At 38.5% G+C, this 16,439-nt stretch overlaps 1 protein-coding gene across 5 annotated transcripts in view; it reads left to right on the top strand.

Annotated features, from left to right (window-relative positions):
* SCUBE2 (signal peptide, CUB domain and EGF like domain containing 2) overlaps positions 1 to 16,439 on the top strand; it is an 84,170-nt gene that overhangs the window by 908 nt on the left and 66,823 nt on the right. For 4 of the 5 annotated variants that reach the window (XM_069091189.1, XM_069091187.1, XM_069091192.1 and 1 more), the window contains exons 2-4: positions 932 to 1,054; positions 10,475 to 10,600; positions 15,388 to 15,522. In XM_069091189.1, the coding sequence (XP_068947290.1) occupies positions 932 to 1,054; positions 10,475 to 10,600; positions 15,388 to 15,522 (384 nt within the window). The remainder of the gene's footprint in view (positions 1 to 931; positions 1,055 to 10,474; positions 10,601 to 15,387; positions 15,523 to 16,439) is intronic. The other variant, XM_069091190.1, reaches the window with a different exon arrangement.

The following is a 16,439-nucleotide window of genomic DNA, read 5'->3' as shown; positions in this document are numbered from 1 at the left end:
CACCTGCAGTGGGGCTCACGGGTGCTCTCACCTGCAGTGGGGCTCACCGGTGCTCTCACCTGCAGTGGGGCTCACGGGTGCTCTCACCTGCAGTGGGGATCACACCTGCAGTGGGGCTCATGGGTGCTCTCATCTGCAGTGGGGCTCACGGGTGCTCTCACCTTCAGTGGGGCTCACCGGTGCTCTCACCTGCAGTGGGGATCACACCTGCAGTGGGGCTCACCGGTGCTCTCATTTGCAGTGAGCCTCACTGGTGCTTTTACTTGCAGTGGGGCTTACTGGTGCTTTCCACTTGCAGTGGGACCAGCTGTCTGGGGAGCAGTGAATGCCCTTAAGTGACCTTTTTAAAGACTAAGCCTGAGTTTTCAGCAGCTGGAGTGAAGTGCTTTTGATGAGCTTGGCCAACTCAACTTCAATTATTTCCCAAACTTGAATTAAAAAAAAAAAATCAGGAAGGTTAACTTCCACCAAATATTTATACCAGTCAGAAGCATGTGTAAGGGTGTGGCAGGAACAACTTAATCTCATAAATGAATATCTTGTCTTCTTTTAAAGTAAAGTTTAGTTGCTAATTTGTAGAATTACAGTTAAGTTTTAGTTTCTTTAGTTTGATGACTATGTAGTGCCTTTTCCAAGAATAATGTCTTGTAGTTCAATATGACCCATATGCTTTTGTGATTAGTAATATAGGTAGTGACAGATTGGGTGGACATTTAGTTAGCAGAAAAGAGGGTTTACCCAGGGGTGGGGAACCTGTATCCTGAAGGCTACATGTGGCCCTCTAGGTCCTCAAGTGTGGCAGACTTGTGGCCTTGAGGCTGCAGGTTCCCCACCCCTGGGTTAATCTGTCTAGTCTCCTCCTGAAAAAAGATGGCAGCGTGCTTCATTTAAGGAAACCGCTGAGCGACTGGTGAACTTCTCTTCTTTGCAGATGTGGATGAGTGTGCCAGAGGAATTGATGACTGCCACGAAGATGCCATCTGTCAGAACACACCCAAGTCCTATAAGTGCTCCTGCAAGCCAGGCTACCAAGGGGAGGGCAAACACTGTGAAGGTAAACTCATGATCTGCAGTGCTAAGGACGTGTCAGGGACACGTTTGCTTCTGTCTTGTCTGATTTCTTCATGGGCAAAGCTCCTCCAAGAGAGTTCTCCATTCCCATGATGCATAGACCATGGGTCCTAAAGGTAGGAATTCTGGTAGAGATGATGAGTCCAGCTCCTTCATTCTGCCAGGAAGGAGCCTGAGGACTAGGGAGCCTGATTATTTCCAAGATTATACCTCTGATAACTAGCAGAGATAAAATTAGAACCCAGGTTCCTTGACTCTAAATCCAATAGTCTTTCCATCTCACTCCAGTGCCCTTGGTCACTTTTCTTTTTAAAAGCACATCTGATCCTAGCAGCTCCCACCTCTAGGTGAGAAGAAAGAGGTGTTTCATTATTTGTTCTCTGGGACCATCATTAGTTTTCCAGTTACTCAGAGTTCAGCTTCCTTTTGGGCAGTCTTTTATTTTCACTTTATCTGTTTATCTGTCTATCTATCTATCTATCTGTCTGTCTGTCTGTCTGTCTGTCTGTCTGTCTGTCTGTCTATTTTGAGGCAATCAGGGTTAAGTGACTTGCCTAGAGTCACACAGCTAGTAATAGTCTGAGTTCAGATTTTAACTCAGGTTCTCCTGACTCCAGGGCTGGTGCTCAATCCACTGTGCTGTCTAGTTGCCCCAGTGGCCTTTTAATTTACATTATTGTAGTTATTGTGTATATGTTCTCTTTGTCCTGCTTATTTCCCATTTGCATCAGTTCATGCAGATTTTTCCATGCCTCTCTGAGTTCCTTTTGTCATTTCTAACTATACAGTAATATTTCATTATATTCATGTAGTTGTCTCAGCCATCTTACCTTCAGTGGGTACCCACTTGGCCTCAAGTTCTTTGCCGCCAGAAAGTATATGTTGTGCTTTTGTTTTTGTCGTTGACTTCCGTGGGATACATTCTCGGTGCAGTAGTGAGACTGCTGAATCAGAGGGGATGGGCAAGTTAGTAATTTTTCTTGCATAATTTCAAAGTGAAGTCTAGAACAGTTGGACTTCTTCACAACTCCACCAGCAGTATATCAATGAGTATCTTTCCAGAACTCCTCTGACATTGCCTATTTCCATCTTTTATCATGGTGTTAGGTAAAACCTCAGAGTTCTTTTCATTTTCATATTTCTTACTATCAGTAATTTGCAGCACATTTTTACATATGCTTTTCAATTCCTTTAAAGAATTGTTCATGTCTTTTGTTTTAAAACTGCTTATCTTTTGGGGAATGGCTTATAGTGTTATATAGTTCCTATATATTTTGGGTTTCAGACTTTTATTGATAATATTTGACCTTAATATTTTTCTTGCTCAGTCTTGGATATAAAGTTTGGGGTCTTGTTCATTACCCCCCATTAATGCAGCAGCAATCAAAAGTTAGTTTGAACCTGAAAACGACATTATCTAGATTAATAATATTTGAGGAAGGAGGTAGACATAATTCTAGGCTGGCACCCTCTCTCTGAGGAGAGTATAATGGGCAACTCTGGGCCCAAGCTCCCAGTCAGAATCCCACTTTCTACAGGAAGCCTTTCTCAAACCCGTTTAATTCCAGTGTTTTTCATCTCAATTAATTCCTCTTTATCCTGCTTTGTATGAATTTGTTCATATTTATATATGTTATATGTATGTATATGTATACACATACAATGTATATAAAATCTTGTTTAGTATATATTTGTTTGCATGTTGTCTCTCCCATTATAGTATAAGCTCCTTGAGGGCAAGGAACCGTCTTTTGCCTCTTTTTGTATCCCTAGCACTTAGCACAGTGCTTAATACATAGTAGGTATTTAATAAATGTTAATTGATTAAAAATATTTTTCTTGCTCTACTATTGCTATTCCAATTCTGTCTTTGATAATATTCATTCAAAATCTTAAAAATTTTATGTAGTCAAAATTTTTTATTTTACCTTTCATAATCTCCTTTGTCGCCCTTTTTGTTATTAAGAATTCTATCTTGCGCCATAGTTGTAAAAAGTATTTCATTCTCTTCTGATTTTTAATGGTTTGATATTTTATTATCACCTCATTTATCCATTTTCAGCTTTTTGTGATATATGATGTAAGATGTCAGCTTAAAACTAAATTCTACCAAATTGTTTTCCAATCTTCCCAGGAATTCTTGTAAAAAAAAAAAGAGTTCTTTCCCCCAGTAATTTTTGTCCTTAGTCTTATCAAACACGAGGTTAGTTTCCAGTTGCTTTTTTTTTGCCTGGTCTCTTCCTCTTTTCTGTTTTTTTTTTTTTCAGAAAAATCATTTCTGCTTTATACTGTATTTGAAGTCTGGTAATAATGGATTACCTAATTATGAGCAGATTAGTGATTTCTAAATCTCCCTTTATTTCTGTCAAAAGTGTTTTAGAACTGTATTTACATAAATCTTATGTGTATCTTGGTAGGCTAATGACCATTTATTTTATATATTTTGCAGTTATTTTGCATGGGATTTATCATTCTTGAATTTTGTTAGTACTTTGTAGAGATGCTGATAATGTTTGTGAATTTATTGTGTATTCTGCTACTTGTTGAAGCTATAATTGTTTCAATTAGTTTCTTTGCTAATTTTATGGATTTTACTTATTACACCATTACGTCATCTGGTCAAAAAGGAAAATTTTGTCTCTTCTTTGCCATCATTTATGACTTTTCTTCTGTTCTCATGTTATTGCTAGAGCTAGACTTTGTTGGACTTGATGGCGTCTGAGGCCCATTCCAGGTCTATGATTTCCAAGAGGGGTATTAAAGGAGATTTCATGGAAGAAGTGGCATATAAGTTGGTCTTAAACTATGCTTTTATGCTTTTTATTTGTCTAGATGCAAAAACAATACTTTTTTGAAAATTAAGATTTTTTACCTTAAAATTCTTCCCTAGAATTTCATAGGCAAGCATTTGATATTGATTAATAATACGATGAACATAGTTTATAAGAATCTTTCCTTACAGTCTGTATTTCATATATACTTCTTTCCTTTTTTTTTTCTGGCCCACAGGTAGGTCTGTGTATATGGAAGTCCACTTTGTTTTGTGTCATTAACGACGAGTCTATGCTTAAAAGTGGAACAGAAACATTTATATCAAAATTTGTCCAAGTGGTTTATCTCTCTGATTTCTCAAATAAGTTGAGCCTAATAGAGATTTTTTTTTACTTGTATAGACAGGCAGAGAGTATCAGATTTGAATTTGATGAATTGTGGCCAAAGCATCTGGATTTTTCTGAATTTGATTATTATCTTTTGGAATCCTTGTCTTTTATAAGAAAAAAAATAAATATTCATTAAAATGAAAGATCCAGATGTAAAGTGTAGATATCATGGTACCTGAGTGGTTGCTAAAATATCCAGATGATTTTTGTATTGTTGACATGGCCTACCTTTTTGTGATGGGATCAGGGAAAAACATGAACCTCATACTTAATCATAAGTGAGCCACAGAAATAAGATCTTTATAGTAGCAAAACCATTAACCATCACATATCATTTATCTTGGTGATACAAGCCCCTTCTCCTTTCACTGGTTCTAGGTGTTCACGTCAGCATCTCTATTTTAGATTATACACTGTCAGGGGCATGTCTTCATCTCAGTACCCTCTTCCTAAATGTTTAGTACAGTTCAGCATTCAACAATATATTACCTAGAGGCATCATTTTCAATTTGTCCCTTTCCTATCAAGAACCAATCATTCAAGAGCTAGTGGCTCCCTATATCATTTTATACCAAATTTAGTATCCCAAGTCCGCTATCACTCATTTGTTCCTTTTCTCTGACCCACCCTGACCATCTCACCGGTGTCATTACATGACTCCTTCCTTTGCACCAAGTTATTTCTTGTGTCACCCTCTATACACAATTTGTATTTTTGCCTCCTTGCTTTCAAAAGTGAATTCATTATGTATGGAATACTCTCTCTTTTCTTTTTCATTGGCTCTTCACCTTCAAAACCTGAGTCAAAACTCATCTCTCCCAGGAAGCCTTCTGTGATTGATCTTACTTAACTTTGTTCTTACATAGCATGACATTTTTCTTCACATAAAAGAAAAAAAACAGGTTCTGGCTGAAGAAAAGTTGTGAACTAAGGCAACTCTTCTCTATTTTTCATATTTTCCCCTTTCAATGGTGCTTCTTATAACCTTTTAGTACCTAGTATCCTATTCTTTCACCACTATCAGAGCAGGAAAAGATCCACAGATACTGTGTATTTAATATATAGGCATACCTTGGAGATATTGAGCATTTGGTTCTAGACCACAGCAATAAAGCAAATATTGCAATAAAGAGAGTCACATGAATATTTTGGTTTCCCAGTGCATGTAGAGGTCATGTTTGCACTGTGCTGTAGTATATTAATTGTGCAATAGTATTATGTCTAAAAATGCACATAACAATTAAAAATACTTTATTACTAAAATTGCTAACCACCATCTGAACCTTTAGCAAGTCGTGATCTTTTTGCTGCTGGAGGGTCTTTCCTTGATGTTGATGGTTGCTGACCTATTAGGGTGGTAGTTGCTGGGGTAGCTTTGGCAATTTCTTGAAATAAGACAACAGTGAAGTTTATTGATCAATTGATTCACCCTTTCATGAAAGATTTCTCTGACTGAATGCTTTGAATGCTCTCCGATAGCATTTTACCTACAGTAAAAGTTCTTTCAAAATTGGAGTCAATTCTTACATGAATGGATGCAAAGTGAAGTGAGCAGAACCAGAACATTGTACACAGTTGTATAATGATCAACTGTGAATGACTTTGCTATTCTCAGCAATGCAGTGATCCAAGACAAAAGATTCATGATGAAAAATGCTATTCATTTTCCAGAGGAAGAACTGATGGAGTCTAAATGCAGATCAAAACATAACTATTTTCCACTTTATTTTTTTCATGTTTTTTCCTTTGGTCAGTGTTTTCTGTCACAATGACTAATGTAGAAATGTTTTACATGATTGCACATATATAACCTATATCAAATTGCTTACCATCTCAGGGAGGGGGGAGGGGACAGATGGAGGAAGAGAATTTGGAACTCAAAATTTAAAAAAAAAAAAGAATGTCAAAATTGAAGTCAATCCCCTCAAACCCTGATGCTGCCCTATCAAGTAAGTTTATGTAATATTCTCCAATATTGTTGTGTCTCAGAAAATAGGGGGTCCTGAGGAGAGGGAGACAGACAGGGAATGTCCAGGTCAGTGGAACAGTCAGAACATGCATAGTATTTATCGATTAAGTTTGCTGTCTTACATGGGCATCGTTCATGGCACCCCAAAGCAATAGTAACATCATAGATCACAGATCACCATAACGGATATAATAATAATAATAATGAAAAAATCTGAAATATTGCAAGAATTACCAAATGTGTCACAGAGACATGATGTGAGCACATGCTATTGGAAAAATGGCGCCAATAGACTGGCCTGATGCAGCGTTACCACAAACCTTCAGTTTGTAAAAAACACAATATCTGTGAAGTACAATAAAGTGAAATGCAATTAAACAAAGTGTGCCTGTACCTAGAATTCAGATGAAGATTTAATAATCTCTTTTGCCGTTTTTGTGAACAAAGTGAATTCGGAACTTGTCAAGTGGCCAGAATTAGTCACTAATAATTTCGTGCCATCTTGAAATAAGGTATACAGTGGCATGCCCTAGGGATTTGTGCTAAGCCTCGTGCTGTTTCATTTTTTATCATTGACTCCGATAAAGGTATAAATGGTTTGCTTATGAAATTGTGAAGGGAATAGAGAGCTGAGAGGGATAACTAATATATTGGATGTAGAATCAGGTTCCAAAAAGATCTTGACAGAATAAAAGGCTGAGCTAAATCTAATAGATTATCTAATAAATTTAATGGGGCTGAATGTAAATTTTACACTGGGTTAAACAAAATAAACTTTACAAGTATAAAAATATCTGAATGTTTAGTGGAATGTAAGCTAGAGATGAGTTAACAGTGTGAGACAGCATTAAGAAGGGTTGCTCAGGATTGTAGAGAAGACAGTGTCACTTATAAGGAGCAAAGGTCAGAATCTGATTGTGTTCACTCTTGGGGGCTACATTTTAGGAACAACATTGATAACTTATAAGTTGTTCAGAGGAAGTTGGTTAGGCTACTGGAGACCCTTGAGATCATGCCTGCAAAGACTGGCATGGAATGAAGAAGCAGGAATGTTTGGTCTGGAGAAGAGAGGACCCAGGTAAGACATTAATACCTCTCTTTAAATATTCTAGTAGGATGTAAGTGAAGAATGCTAGGTTATATATAGTAAGTGCTCAATAAAATATTTATTGAATAGAATTGAAATTGTCCATGGAGGATGGATTAGATTTGCTCCATGTTGTCACAGAAGGCAGAACTAGGAACAATGGGTAGGATTTGCAAAGATGCACATTTTGACTTAATATAAGTTGTCTAAAAAGTAGGACGAACTGTCTTGGGAAATAGTGGGTTACCCTTTGCTAGAAGTCTTCAGACAGTCTGGATGATCCCTTAGGTATGTTGTAGAAGGAATTTATATTCAAGCATCAGTTGGATTAAATAGCCGCAGATGTTCCTTCCAACTCCCAGATTATGGAACTGTTACTCTAGTACCAGGTACACAGAGCTTGAGAACTAGGGGCAGGGCATAGCGGGAACTTCAGGGAGGGAAAGGGACCTTTGTCTATACTAATATGTATTTAATGCATGACTTTAGGGGAAACTATCATCATTTTGTTTGTCATTTTTTATTCGTGTCTAACTCTTTTATGACCCCATTTGAAGTTTTCTTGGCAGAGATACAGGAGTGGTTTGCCTTTTCCTTGTCTAGCTCATTTTACAGATGAGGCACAGTTAAGTGACTTGCCCAGGGTCACACAGCTAATAAGTGTCTGAGGCCCGATTTGAACTCGGAAAGATGAGTCTTTCAGACTCTAGCCTCATCACTCTATACACTGTGCCAACTAGCTGTCCACTAACAACATTGGTACTTACTATAGATAACGGAAAATTAGCCAAGGCAAGAAAACTAGAATTTTGATTTGACCTTGTATTATTAATCCTGGCTAAGTCATTTATGAGATACAGTGTGCTATCAAGAGGTGGCCTGGGTTCAAGCCCTGCCTCTGACATGTTCTGGCTGTGTGATCCTGAGCAAGTCCCTTAACTTCTCATTGCTCTTAGTGACTCTATAAGACTGCAAAGTCCAAAGGAGTTGCTGACCTGCATTGTCGAGGGAGTTTGCTCATTTGAGAGTTCCTTATGTGAATGAAATCACAGGCCCCCAGCTCTGCCTGAGGTCATTCTGGGGACTGTTCATCACTTACGCCAGTGTATTATGCAGCAGGTAACTGTCATGTGTGTCATTCACTGTGGATCCAATTACATTTCCATAAGTATATGTTACCACAATACTGAGTTTTATCCATGTAAGCTCATCATGCAGTCCTTTGCTCACAACTAAAAATATCAGAGGGAACAACCTCTGTTTTTATTCCCCTTGTTCTCTATGCTACAGAAATGCATGCTTGTTGATAAATTGCCTTAAAACAGTTTACTTTTTGTGGATGTTCTGGCCTTTAAAAACATTTTGAGGGCAGATACCTTGTTTTTAGTTTTGTTTATATGTAGCATATGCTCAATAAATGTTGATTGAGTAACACAAATTTTCTATTAGCTTTCTGAGATTGATATGCTATAAATTAAATTGACCTTTCCACAATTTACAGCAGACATGTCTATTATTTCAGCTTACAACAATTATGTTTTAATGGTTGTGTGACACTATTGTCTTCTACCTGAAGGATCAGTGGGATCTTAAATCAATTATTAATCCAAAACTGAAATATTCCTTCTAAAGAAAAAAAGGAGAGAGGGAGAATGTAAGGAGAATATAGTTTAGAGATGTAACTGTCTTCTCAACAAGTGAATTTCATTTGTAAGTCACTTGGGCCAGGTCTATGGCATCCTCTCTTTATTACCAACTTCACTTTGCATGGCTTTCCTAGGAGAAATGAGCCAGGTGTGGCTGCTGAAGGCCTTTTCAGAGAAGTTATTTCTTTAAACTGAGATTGGCTGACCTTTTGTCCTGAGTATTATAGGGTGGATTCCTATTTGACTGCAGTTTGGACTAGATGACCTCTCAGGTCCCTCTTAACTTAGATTGTCCATTAAAATTTCATAGCAGCTATGTTTGCAAGATGAGAATAGGAATCTGCTCCTTAGAAATTCTGTATGTTGAAAAATGTGAGAAATTTACATATACTAGTGTGCCTATTAGCTGAGTTCCTGAAAGAGCAGCTATTTCTAAAATAAGATAATGATGTGACACTTGAGGTCATTTGTTTTTCTTTGAAATGTTCAGTACTTAGAACACAGAGTTGGGGATTGTCATCATTGTATACATTAAGTAATCTGCCTTTGTGCTTTAGAAAACAGTCACGAATCAAATTAGGTTTAGTAGGGATACTCTTATTGTTACAGAATCATAGATTTGGCGTTGAAAAGCATTCTATTGACCATCTTGTCCAGTGTCCTCATTTTAGGACATTTAGCCTATCATGAAGAAAGTCAGGCCTAGATAGATTGTGACTATTGATTCTTTGAATGAGGTGACAACTGTTAATAAGAATCTTAATTCAACATAATTAAAAACATGGAAAAATTAGGTTCATATGTGTTCAGGATAGCTTCTCTATGTAATTTTACTTTATCAAGAGTCATTATACAATGTGATTTGTTTCAGTTGAAATATTATCTTGAAGTGCTAACTTTTTGTGATTAACTAAATGGATGCCCATTGCCTGGGCAACAATTGAACAAATCAGAGTATAGGGATATAATGAAATATTATATTCTAAGAAATGATGAAGATGAATTGAAGGAAAGATGAGAAACCTTGTATGAATTGACAGAGAATGAAATAAGCCAAACCAGAAAAGCAGCATAAAGAATGACTACAATAATGTAAATGGAAATGAAACAAAATGAAGCTGAACACTACGTAATGATTGATTGTAGCCCGAGAGAGAGAATGAGCAATGCACCATCTCCTTTCCTTGGAGCAGCAAGGGGCTGCTGGAATAGAATGTTTTGTACGTTGTCACATACAGTCACTGTCAATCGTTTTGCAAAGGCTTGCTTATGTGTGTGGTTGGGGATGGGAATGGTAGGGACAAAAATACTTTTGGAAATATCTGTGATATCAAAAACACAGGGCATCAGTAAAACCTTAAAAGTAGATACAAATTCAGTTGATCAAATCACTTTATAGAAAAGTTCAACAAATGAAGTGTTGGAATAGCCAATTTGTAAGATGATTCTGGAAAATGCTTATTGTATGCAGTTTCATGTCATAACTTATCTTTATCAAAGATATAACAATCATCTCACAGACTTTTACTTTATTCCTCAGACATTGATGAATGCGATAATGAATTCAACGGAGGCTGTGTACATGAATGTTTTAACATTCCAGGCAATTATCACTGCACTTGTTACGATGGCTTCATGTTGGCTCATGATGGTCATAATTGTCTTGGTAAGTAGTATAGTACAAAACAATTGCAAGCATTAATTTCCTTAGCCCAATCCTATCTCCCAGTCTAGTGCTTTGGTTGGGTTTAAACAATAGGCATAAAGACAGAGCATCTTCAAAATCAGTCCTTTGTTTTTTGTCCAAATGGAGAATTTGTGATATTCTTCTTCCCAATAGGCTTATGAGATAATATCATCATTATTACTGATTATCTTAAAGCATACCAGTATTACTCTAAGACCAAATATTAGTTTTTGCTCTCTTACAAGTGTCATGGATAGATTTGAGCATTACATTAGAAGTATCATTGCTGATACCCAGTTAATGCCATTCTGGCACTCTCCCAAATCTCTAGAATCAGGTAAACCTCTTCTGAAGGATCAAAGTGTGTCCTTGGGTTTCAGCCAGGTAGGTTTTATTTTTTGTTTTGTGAGAGACAGAACACTTCCATTATTTTTTTTCCTCAAGTATACACAGAACAGAAATATCTGCCAGAGTTTTAAGTCTACGAAGCTGGGGATACTGAAGGATGTTGTTTATGGATTGGTTTCTTAAGATAAGATTTCTCCAGAACTACTAAAAACAAGGTGTTTGACTGCAAATGGAATTGTGTAGATGCTTCAGAATGACTTGGTGTCAGGCAGTTGCTGACTTTGCCCTTCTCTGTCCTACAGCATGCACTGGCAGCTCTCTGTGGTCTTGCCAAGAAAATTCCATTTGTAGCCAAAGGTCTGTGTTTGATGTGCAGATAAATGTGGGGGGGGGGCAGGTGCCTTCTGGCACAGACCTCTAACTTCTAACATTACTCATGTTATTTATTATCATGCTATTGATAATGCTATCCATGTGATTTACATTGTAGAGTCTGTGGCAGGATGAGAAACTGCCAATCTCAGGGATATGAGTTTTATCACAGAATCCTGGGCAAGATATTAGGATGCTCTATGTTTTTTTCCCAGTAAACAGAGGGAATTATCTCACTGCCTGGAGATATTGGGAGAAATTATTTTGCTAGTTAACTGTGTTGTGTGTCTGAAAGGAAGATGTTGCAATGGGGAAGTGAAATGCAGGTCTTCATTCCTCAGCTTTGTCCCCAGCTTCTTTGTTTGGCCTTTATTCTAACACAGCTCCCTGTAACTGTTGTAGTCCTAATAATACAAAGCACTTTCGTTAAAACAGCCCTCTGAAGTAGGTAGGCAGGGCAAGTATTATTATCTTCATTACACATAAGAAAATAAAGAGAAATAAATGGGCTTGCCAGCAGTTACCCAGCCAGTGGACAGTGGAGCCGAGGCTTGCAACCAGGTTTTCTCTCTTCACGTGCTCTTTTCACTTCATGCCTGATGCTGCCTCTGCAGTACTTCTTGGTCCAGGCCAGGAGAGAGGTTTCTGGCTACTTCTAGGTCTGTGGTCCAGTTAGAATGGTACAGTTCAGGACTTTTGATGCCAATGGATTTGATGAGGAAAGAAAACCCAAGGACAAAAATAAATTTTGTGGCCTGCATGTATATTTAAAACCTGGGGAACTGAAATCTTGCATGGGCCTGATTTAATTTGTCGGTTAAATTTGCAGTAATTTTCATTTTTAGGAAGAATACTTTGTTCTTATTTGATTCAGCAGCAACTAAGATTTATATTTTTGCCTTGACAGTAGACCAAATGTACTTTGCATACATGACAGACTATACTTTGCATATAAAAGGCATTTGATAAATATTTGTTGAATTCTGTTGATGAATTAATTAAGAGGTAGCCTAAATCATAAGAGAGAAGAGTTAGAACTCTGAAGGGCAAAGGTCGATGATCCCATATCTTTATTTTCAGCCAAGCTTCAGTCTTTTTTTTTTTTTAAATTTTTTTTTTTTTAAGCAATCAGGGTTAAGTAACTTGCTCAAGGTTACACGGCCAGTCATTTCTGGGTGTGGTGCTGAGTGTCTGAGACCAGGATTTGATCTCCAGGTCGTCCCAACACTGGAGCCGGTGCTCTTACTCTCTGAGCCACCTGGCCGCCCCAAGCTTCAGTCTTACACTTCTAGCTCTGCTAACAATTTCTACCATGATGTTCCACTGGCACCTCCAACTCAACATATCCCAAACAACCTCATCATTTTCTTTCTCAAATCTGTTCTTCCTCTTGACTTCATTGTTCCATTAAAGGCAGCATTCTAATATCCATGATATGTCCTGTATCTATATAGGATATATCCTATATCCAAATCGATGACATTTTTTAATGGGGCCTCTTTCACTATCTTGTATCGATTCCCTCCTTTTCATTCCTACACCCACTACTTTAGCTCGAGCTTTTATTAACTCTCACCTGAATTACTGCAGGTCCTCTCAGCTGGCCTCTGTTGCCTTCAGACCTGCAACCCTTCTGGGGGCCATCTCCAGTGAGTGTGATCTATAGCTCAACACTGAGCCCAGATGGCTCTGGAGGAGACAGTGAGGCTGGTGACTCTGCACAGCCCTGCCTCACTTAAATCCAATGCACTTGCAAGTCATGCCATCACCTTCCTGATGTCATGGTCCTCTTTGGGAACGAAGAACAATCCATCTGTACTCTGCTGTGGTTCGAGAGTGATCTTTCTGAAGTACAGCTGTGGTCATGCCTATCTACTGAAAGTTTTAGATATGGAGGTCTTCACTGCTTGGTGATTGGAGTCTAAACTCCAAGAATATTTGAAGCCTTCCATGCTCTGCAGCCTAGTACTCTCCTTTATGTACTCTACAAAACAGCCAAACTAACGATCTTCCCCTGCCCTTGCTCACAGCAGTCCCTCCCTGGAACGTCTTGTCCCTCTGACTTTGCCTCAAAAATCCTTTCCACCTTAGCTCAGATGTTACCTCTTACCCCTTGCTCAGTTTTCCCTGTTTCTCTCCTGCCCCCAAAGCACACACAGGCACACATATACTCATGCATGCAATAACTCCCTCCTCTGAACCCCCAGGGCACTTCGTATTTTTTTAATGATACCATATTTTACATTACAGCAATGTGTATGCATGTCTTATCTTCCTTATTAGACTATAAGCTATTTCAGGGAAAGGACTTATGTGTCTTTCCATAGGATCATAAATTAGAGTTAGAAAGAAACTTAGAAATTATTTACTTCAACTCCCCCTATTTTATGTTTGAGAAAACTGAGGCATAAAGAGGTTGTTATTTGCCCAAGTTTTCACAGGAGAGAACTGGACTTCGAATACAGGAACTCTAACTCCAGATCCAGCACTCTGTCTACTCTACCATCCCATCTTAACCTTTGTACCCATTGTAGTGTCTAAAGTAAGGCTTTGTATATGATAGAACCTCAATACCTATTGGAAAAGATAAATAATTGAATGGGCTTCATGGTTAAAATAAAACAACAACTCAGGCTAGATATTTGGTGGTGTTGGTTAATAAGTGTTTATTGACAGGTTAATCATGAGCCCTGGATTCTTTTCTTTTGGTTCCATGTCTGACTTCAAAGAGACAGAGAGTACTTTCATCCCACATTCTCAATTTTCTCTATATGGAAGTAATAAATCTAAGTTGTCTCTGGCTTCATAGTGATTATAAGGGGTGAACGTGAGTAAGCCTGTAATGTGTTTAAAGACACTTAAAAGAACAGCATTTGAAATAAAGTGGAAGAACTAGAAGGACAGAGCTTAAACATTTTCATTTTTTCCATCAGTCACCTCTAAGAAAGAATGAAATGTTATAGGAGTCCAGAACTCAGAGCTGGGGGCTTTCCTGTGGTAGCCCTTGAGTTCTGTAGATTATGTTTCCCATTGTGTTGAGGTCTGTAGGTACTAAAACACCTTTTCTAGGATGAAATCCTTGTTGGGCTAGGATTCAAACACAGCTTAGGACTTGTACAACATGCAGAGTATGCCAAGAAAGGCTTGTGATTTCTGCCACCATAATCCAGGTGTCTGATTTAAGTGTGAGTGTGTACACACACACATGGGCATAAAAACTTGCTTTTTGGGTATCTCTCTATCCTAGTCCCAATTATACTTTCATCAACTTCTTTCCTGAAATAAATGACAAACATATAGGGAGAACATCTTTTCAGTATCAAACGGCAAAAATAGAATTTGCATGTATGTAAAATGAATCAGATATTTTGAACTCAGAATAAAAACTCTTCTTGCTAATTCTAGGTCTACAGATTGGAATACCAGGGCAAGGTGTGTTCTAAGGAAGGCTCATTCCCTGGAATTTGCTTCAGTCTTTGGTTTAAAGTAGGCCAGGTTTCTTAGCCTTTAGGATATGGCACAGGTCCCATCTGTTTAGTCCAGTATCTGCCTGGTGGTATAGGAGAAGAGATGAGTATAAGATTCCAAGTTTGAATCCTAGATAATATATATTTAAATGTGAATTTTCTTGTGATATGCCTAGAGAGGCTAGTGATAGCAAAACAAATAATAGACTGAAAAAAGTAAATGCATTTGAATCATCATTCTCTTTTTAATTCCAATCAATGTAAAAGCAGATCAGATCTTTGCATATGACTTTGGGCATTACATATTAATTGTGTATCAGTAGCAAGGGTTTGTTGTTACTTAAGTTACTTAACAGTAACTGTTAAGATAATTTCTGGCATATTTGTGGATCTGTATCTGTGTTGGCTTGAACTCTTATGAAGAGGATTGTATAGTGGATTAATATAGTTCCTGTAATGAGATCCTGAGTAGGAGTTTAATCCTTTTTGGTAGTTATACCTAACCTGTCTGGACCAGGCCAGAGGTTTTGGGGAAATGGTGAGATAAAGCTGGTATGAACTCACTCCTTCCTCTTCCAGATGTGGATGAGTGCCTGTCCAACAACGGTGGCTGCCAGCACACATGTGTCAACGTCATGGGGAGCTATGAGTGCCAGTGTCAGGAGGGGTTTTTCCTGAGTGATGATCAGCATATGTGCATTCACCGTGCAGAAGGTAGGGAAGGAGCTTTGTGTGTGTTACTAGGGCTTTGGGACAATCAGTCAACAAGTATTTATCGGGTGACTTCAATGCAGACAACTGGAAACCTACCAGATAAAAAGAATGTGAAAGTCACAGTGTGGTGGAGTGAGAGAGAGAGGAGAGAGACAGAGAGAGAGAGACAGAGACAGAGAGATGGAGAGACGGAGGGAGATGGAGAGGAGAAAGGGAGATGGAGAGGAGAGAGAGAGGGAGAGAGAGACAGAGACAGAGAGAGCGGGATGGAGAGGGAGGAGGGGGGAGGGAGGGAGGGAAAGGGAGAGAGAGGGGGAAGGAGGGAGAGAGATAGAGAGAGAGAAAGAGAGACAGAGAGGAGACAGAGACAGAAAGAGAGAGAGACAGAGACAGAGACCCAATGGGCCATTTCTCATTTTTGATCTCTGGCAATTATGTTTCACCGCCTAGCTCATGATAAAGTGCTTTGTAAGCTGTAAAGTGTTATAGAAATGTCATTTATTTGTCCTGGCTTTGTCATCTTGCTTCTGAGCCTTAAGTTCTTCCTTTGCAAATTAGGAAGCTGGACTGGACTGTGATTCAGATTTTCAAAAATTTTAAGTTCCAATATTAGGAGATATGTTGGTAATGTTATGCTTGAAACACTAAACCAGGGGTGAGGCCCCTGCAGCCTCAAGGCCACGTGTGGCCCTCTAGGTAGTTTGGATTCGGTCAAAGGGCTGCACTTGAGGACCTAGAGGACCATGTGTGGCCTTGAAGCCACGGGTTCCCCACCTGCACTGAACCTTTCAGACATGATTACCAGTGAATGAACTCTTCTGCTTCAAGTCAGAGCTTCATCAAAGACATAGACGTTTCAGAATATTAGTACAAAGGGAAAATTTTTATTCATCTAAGGGTTACATCATAAAGGTTGT

This window comes from Petaurus breviceps, unplaced genomic scaffold, assembly GCF_028583685.1.
Source record: "Petaurus breviceps papuanus isolate PSGF00001 unplaced genomic scaffold, PetGlider_PUasm1.0 188, whole genome shotgun sequence".
Classification (NCBI taxonomy): Eukaryota; Metazoa; Chordata; class Mammalia; order Diprotodontia; family Petauridae; genus Petaurus; species Petaurus breviceps.
Note: the sequence above shows the minus strand (reverse complement) of the source record. Positions and strands in the feature narration are given on the sequence as shown.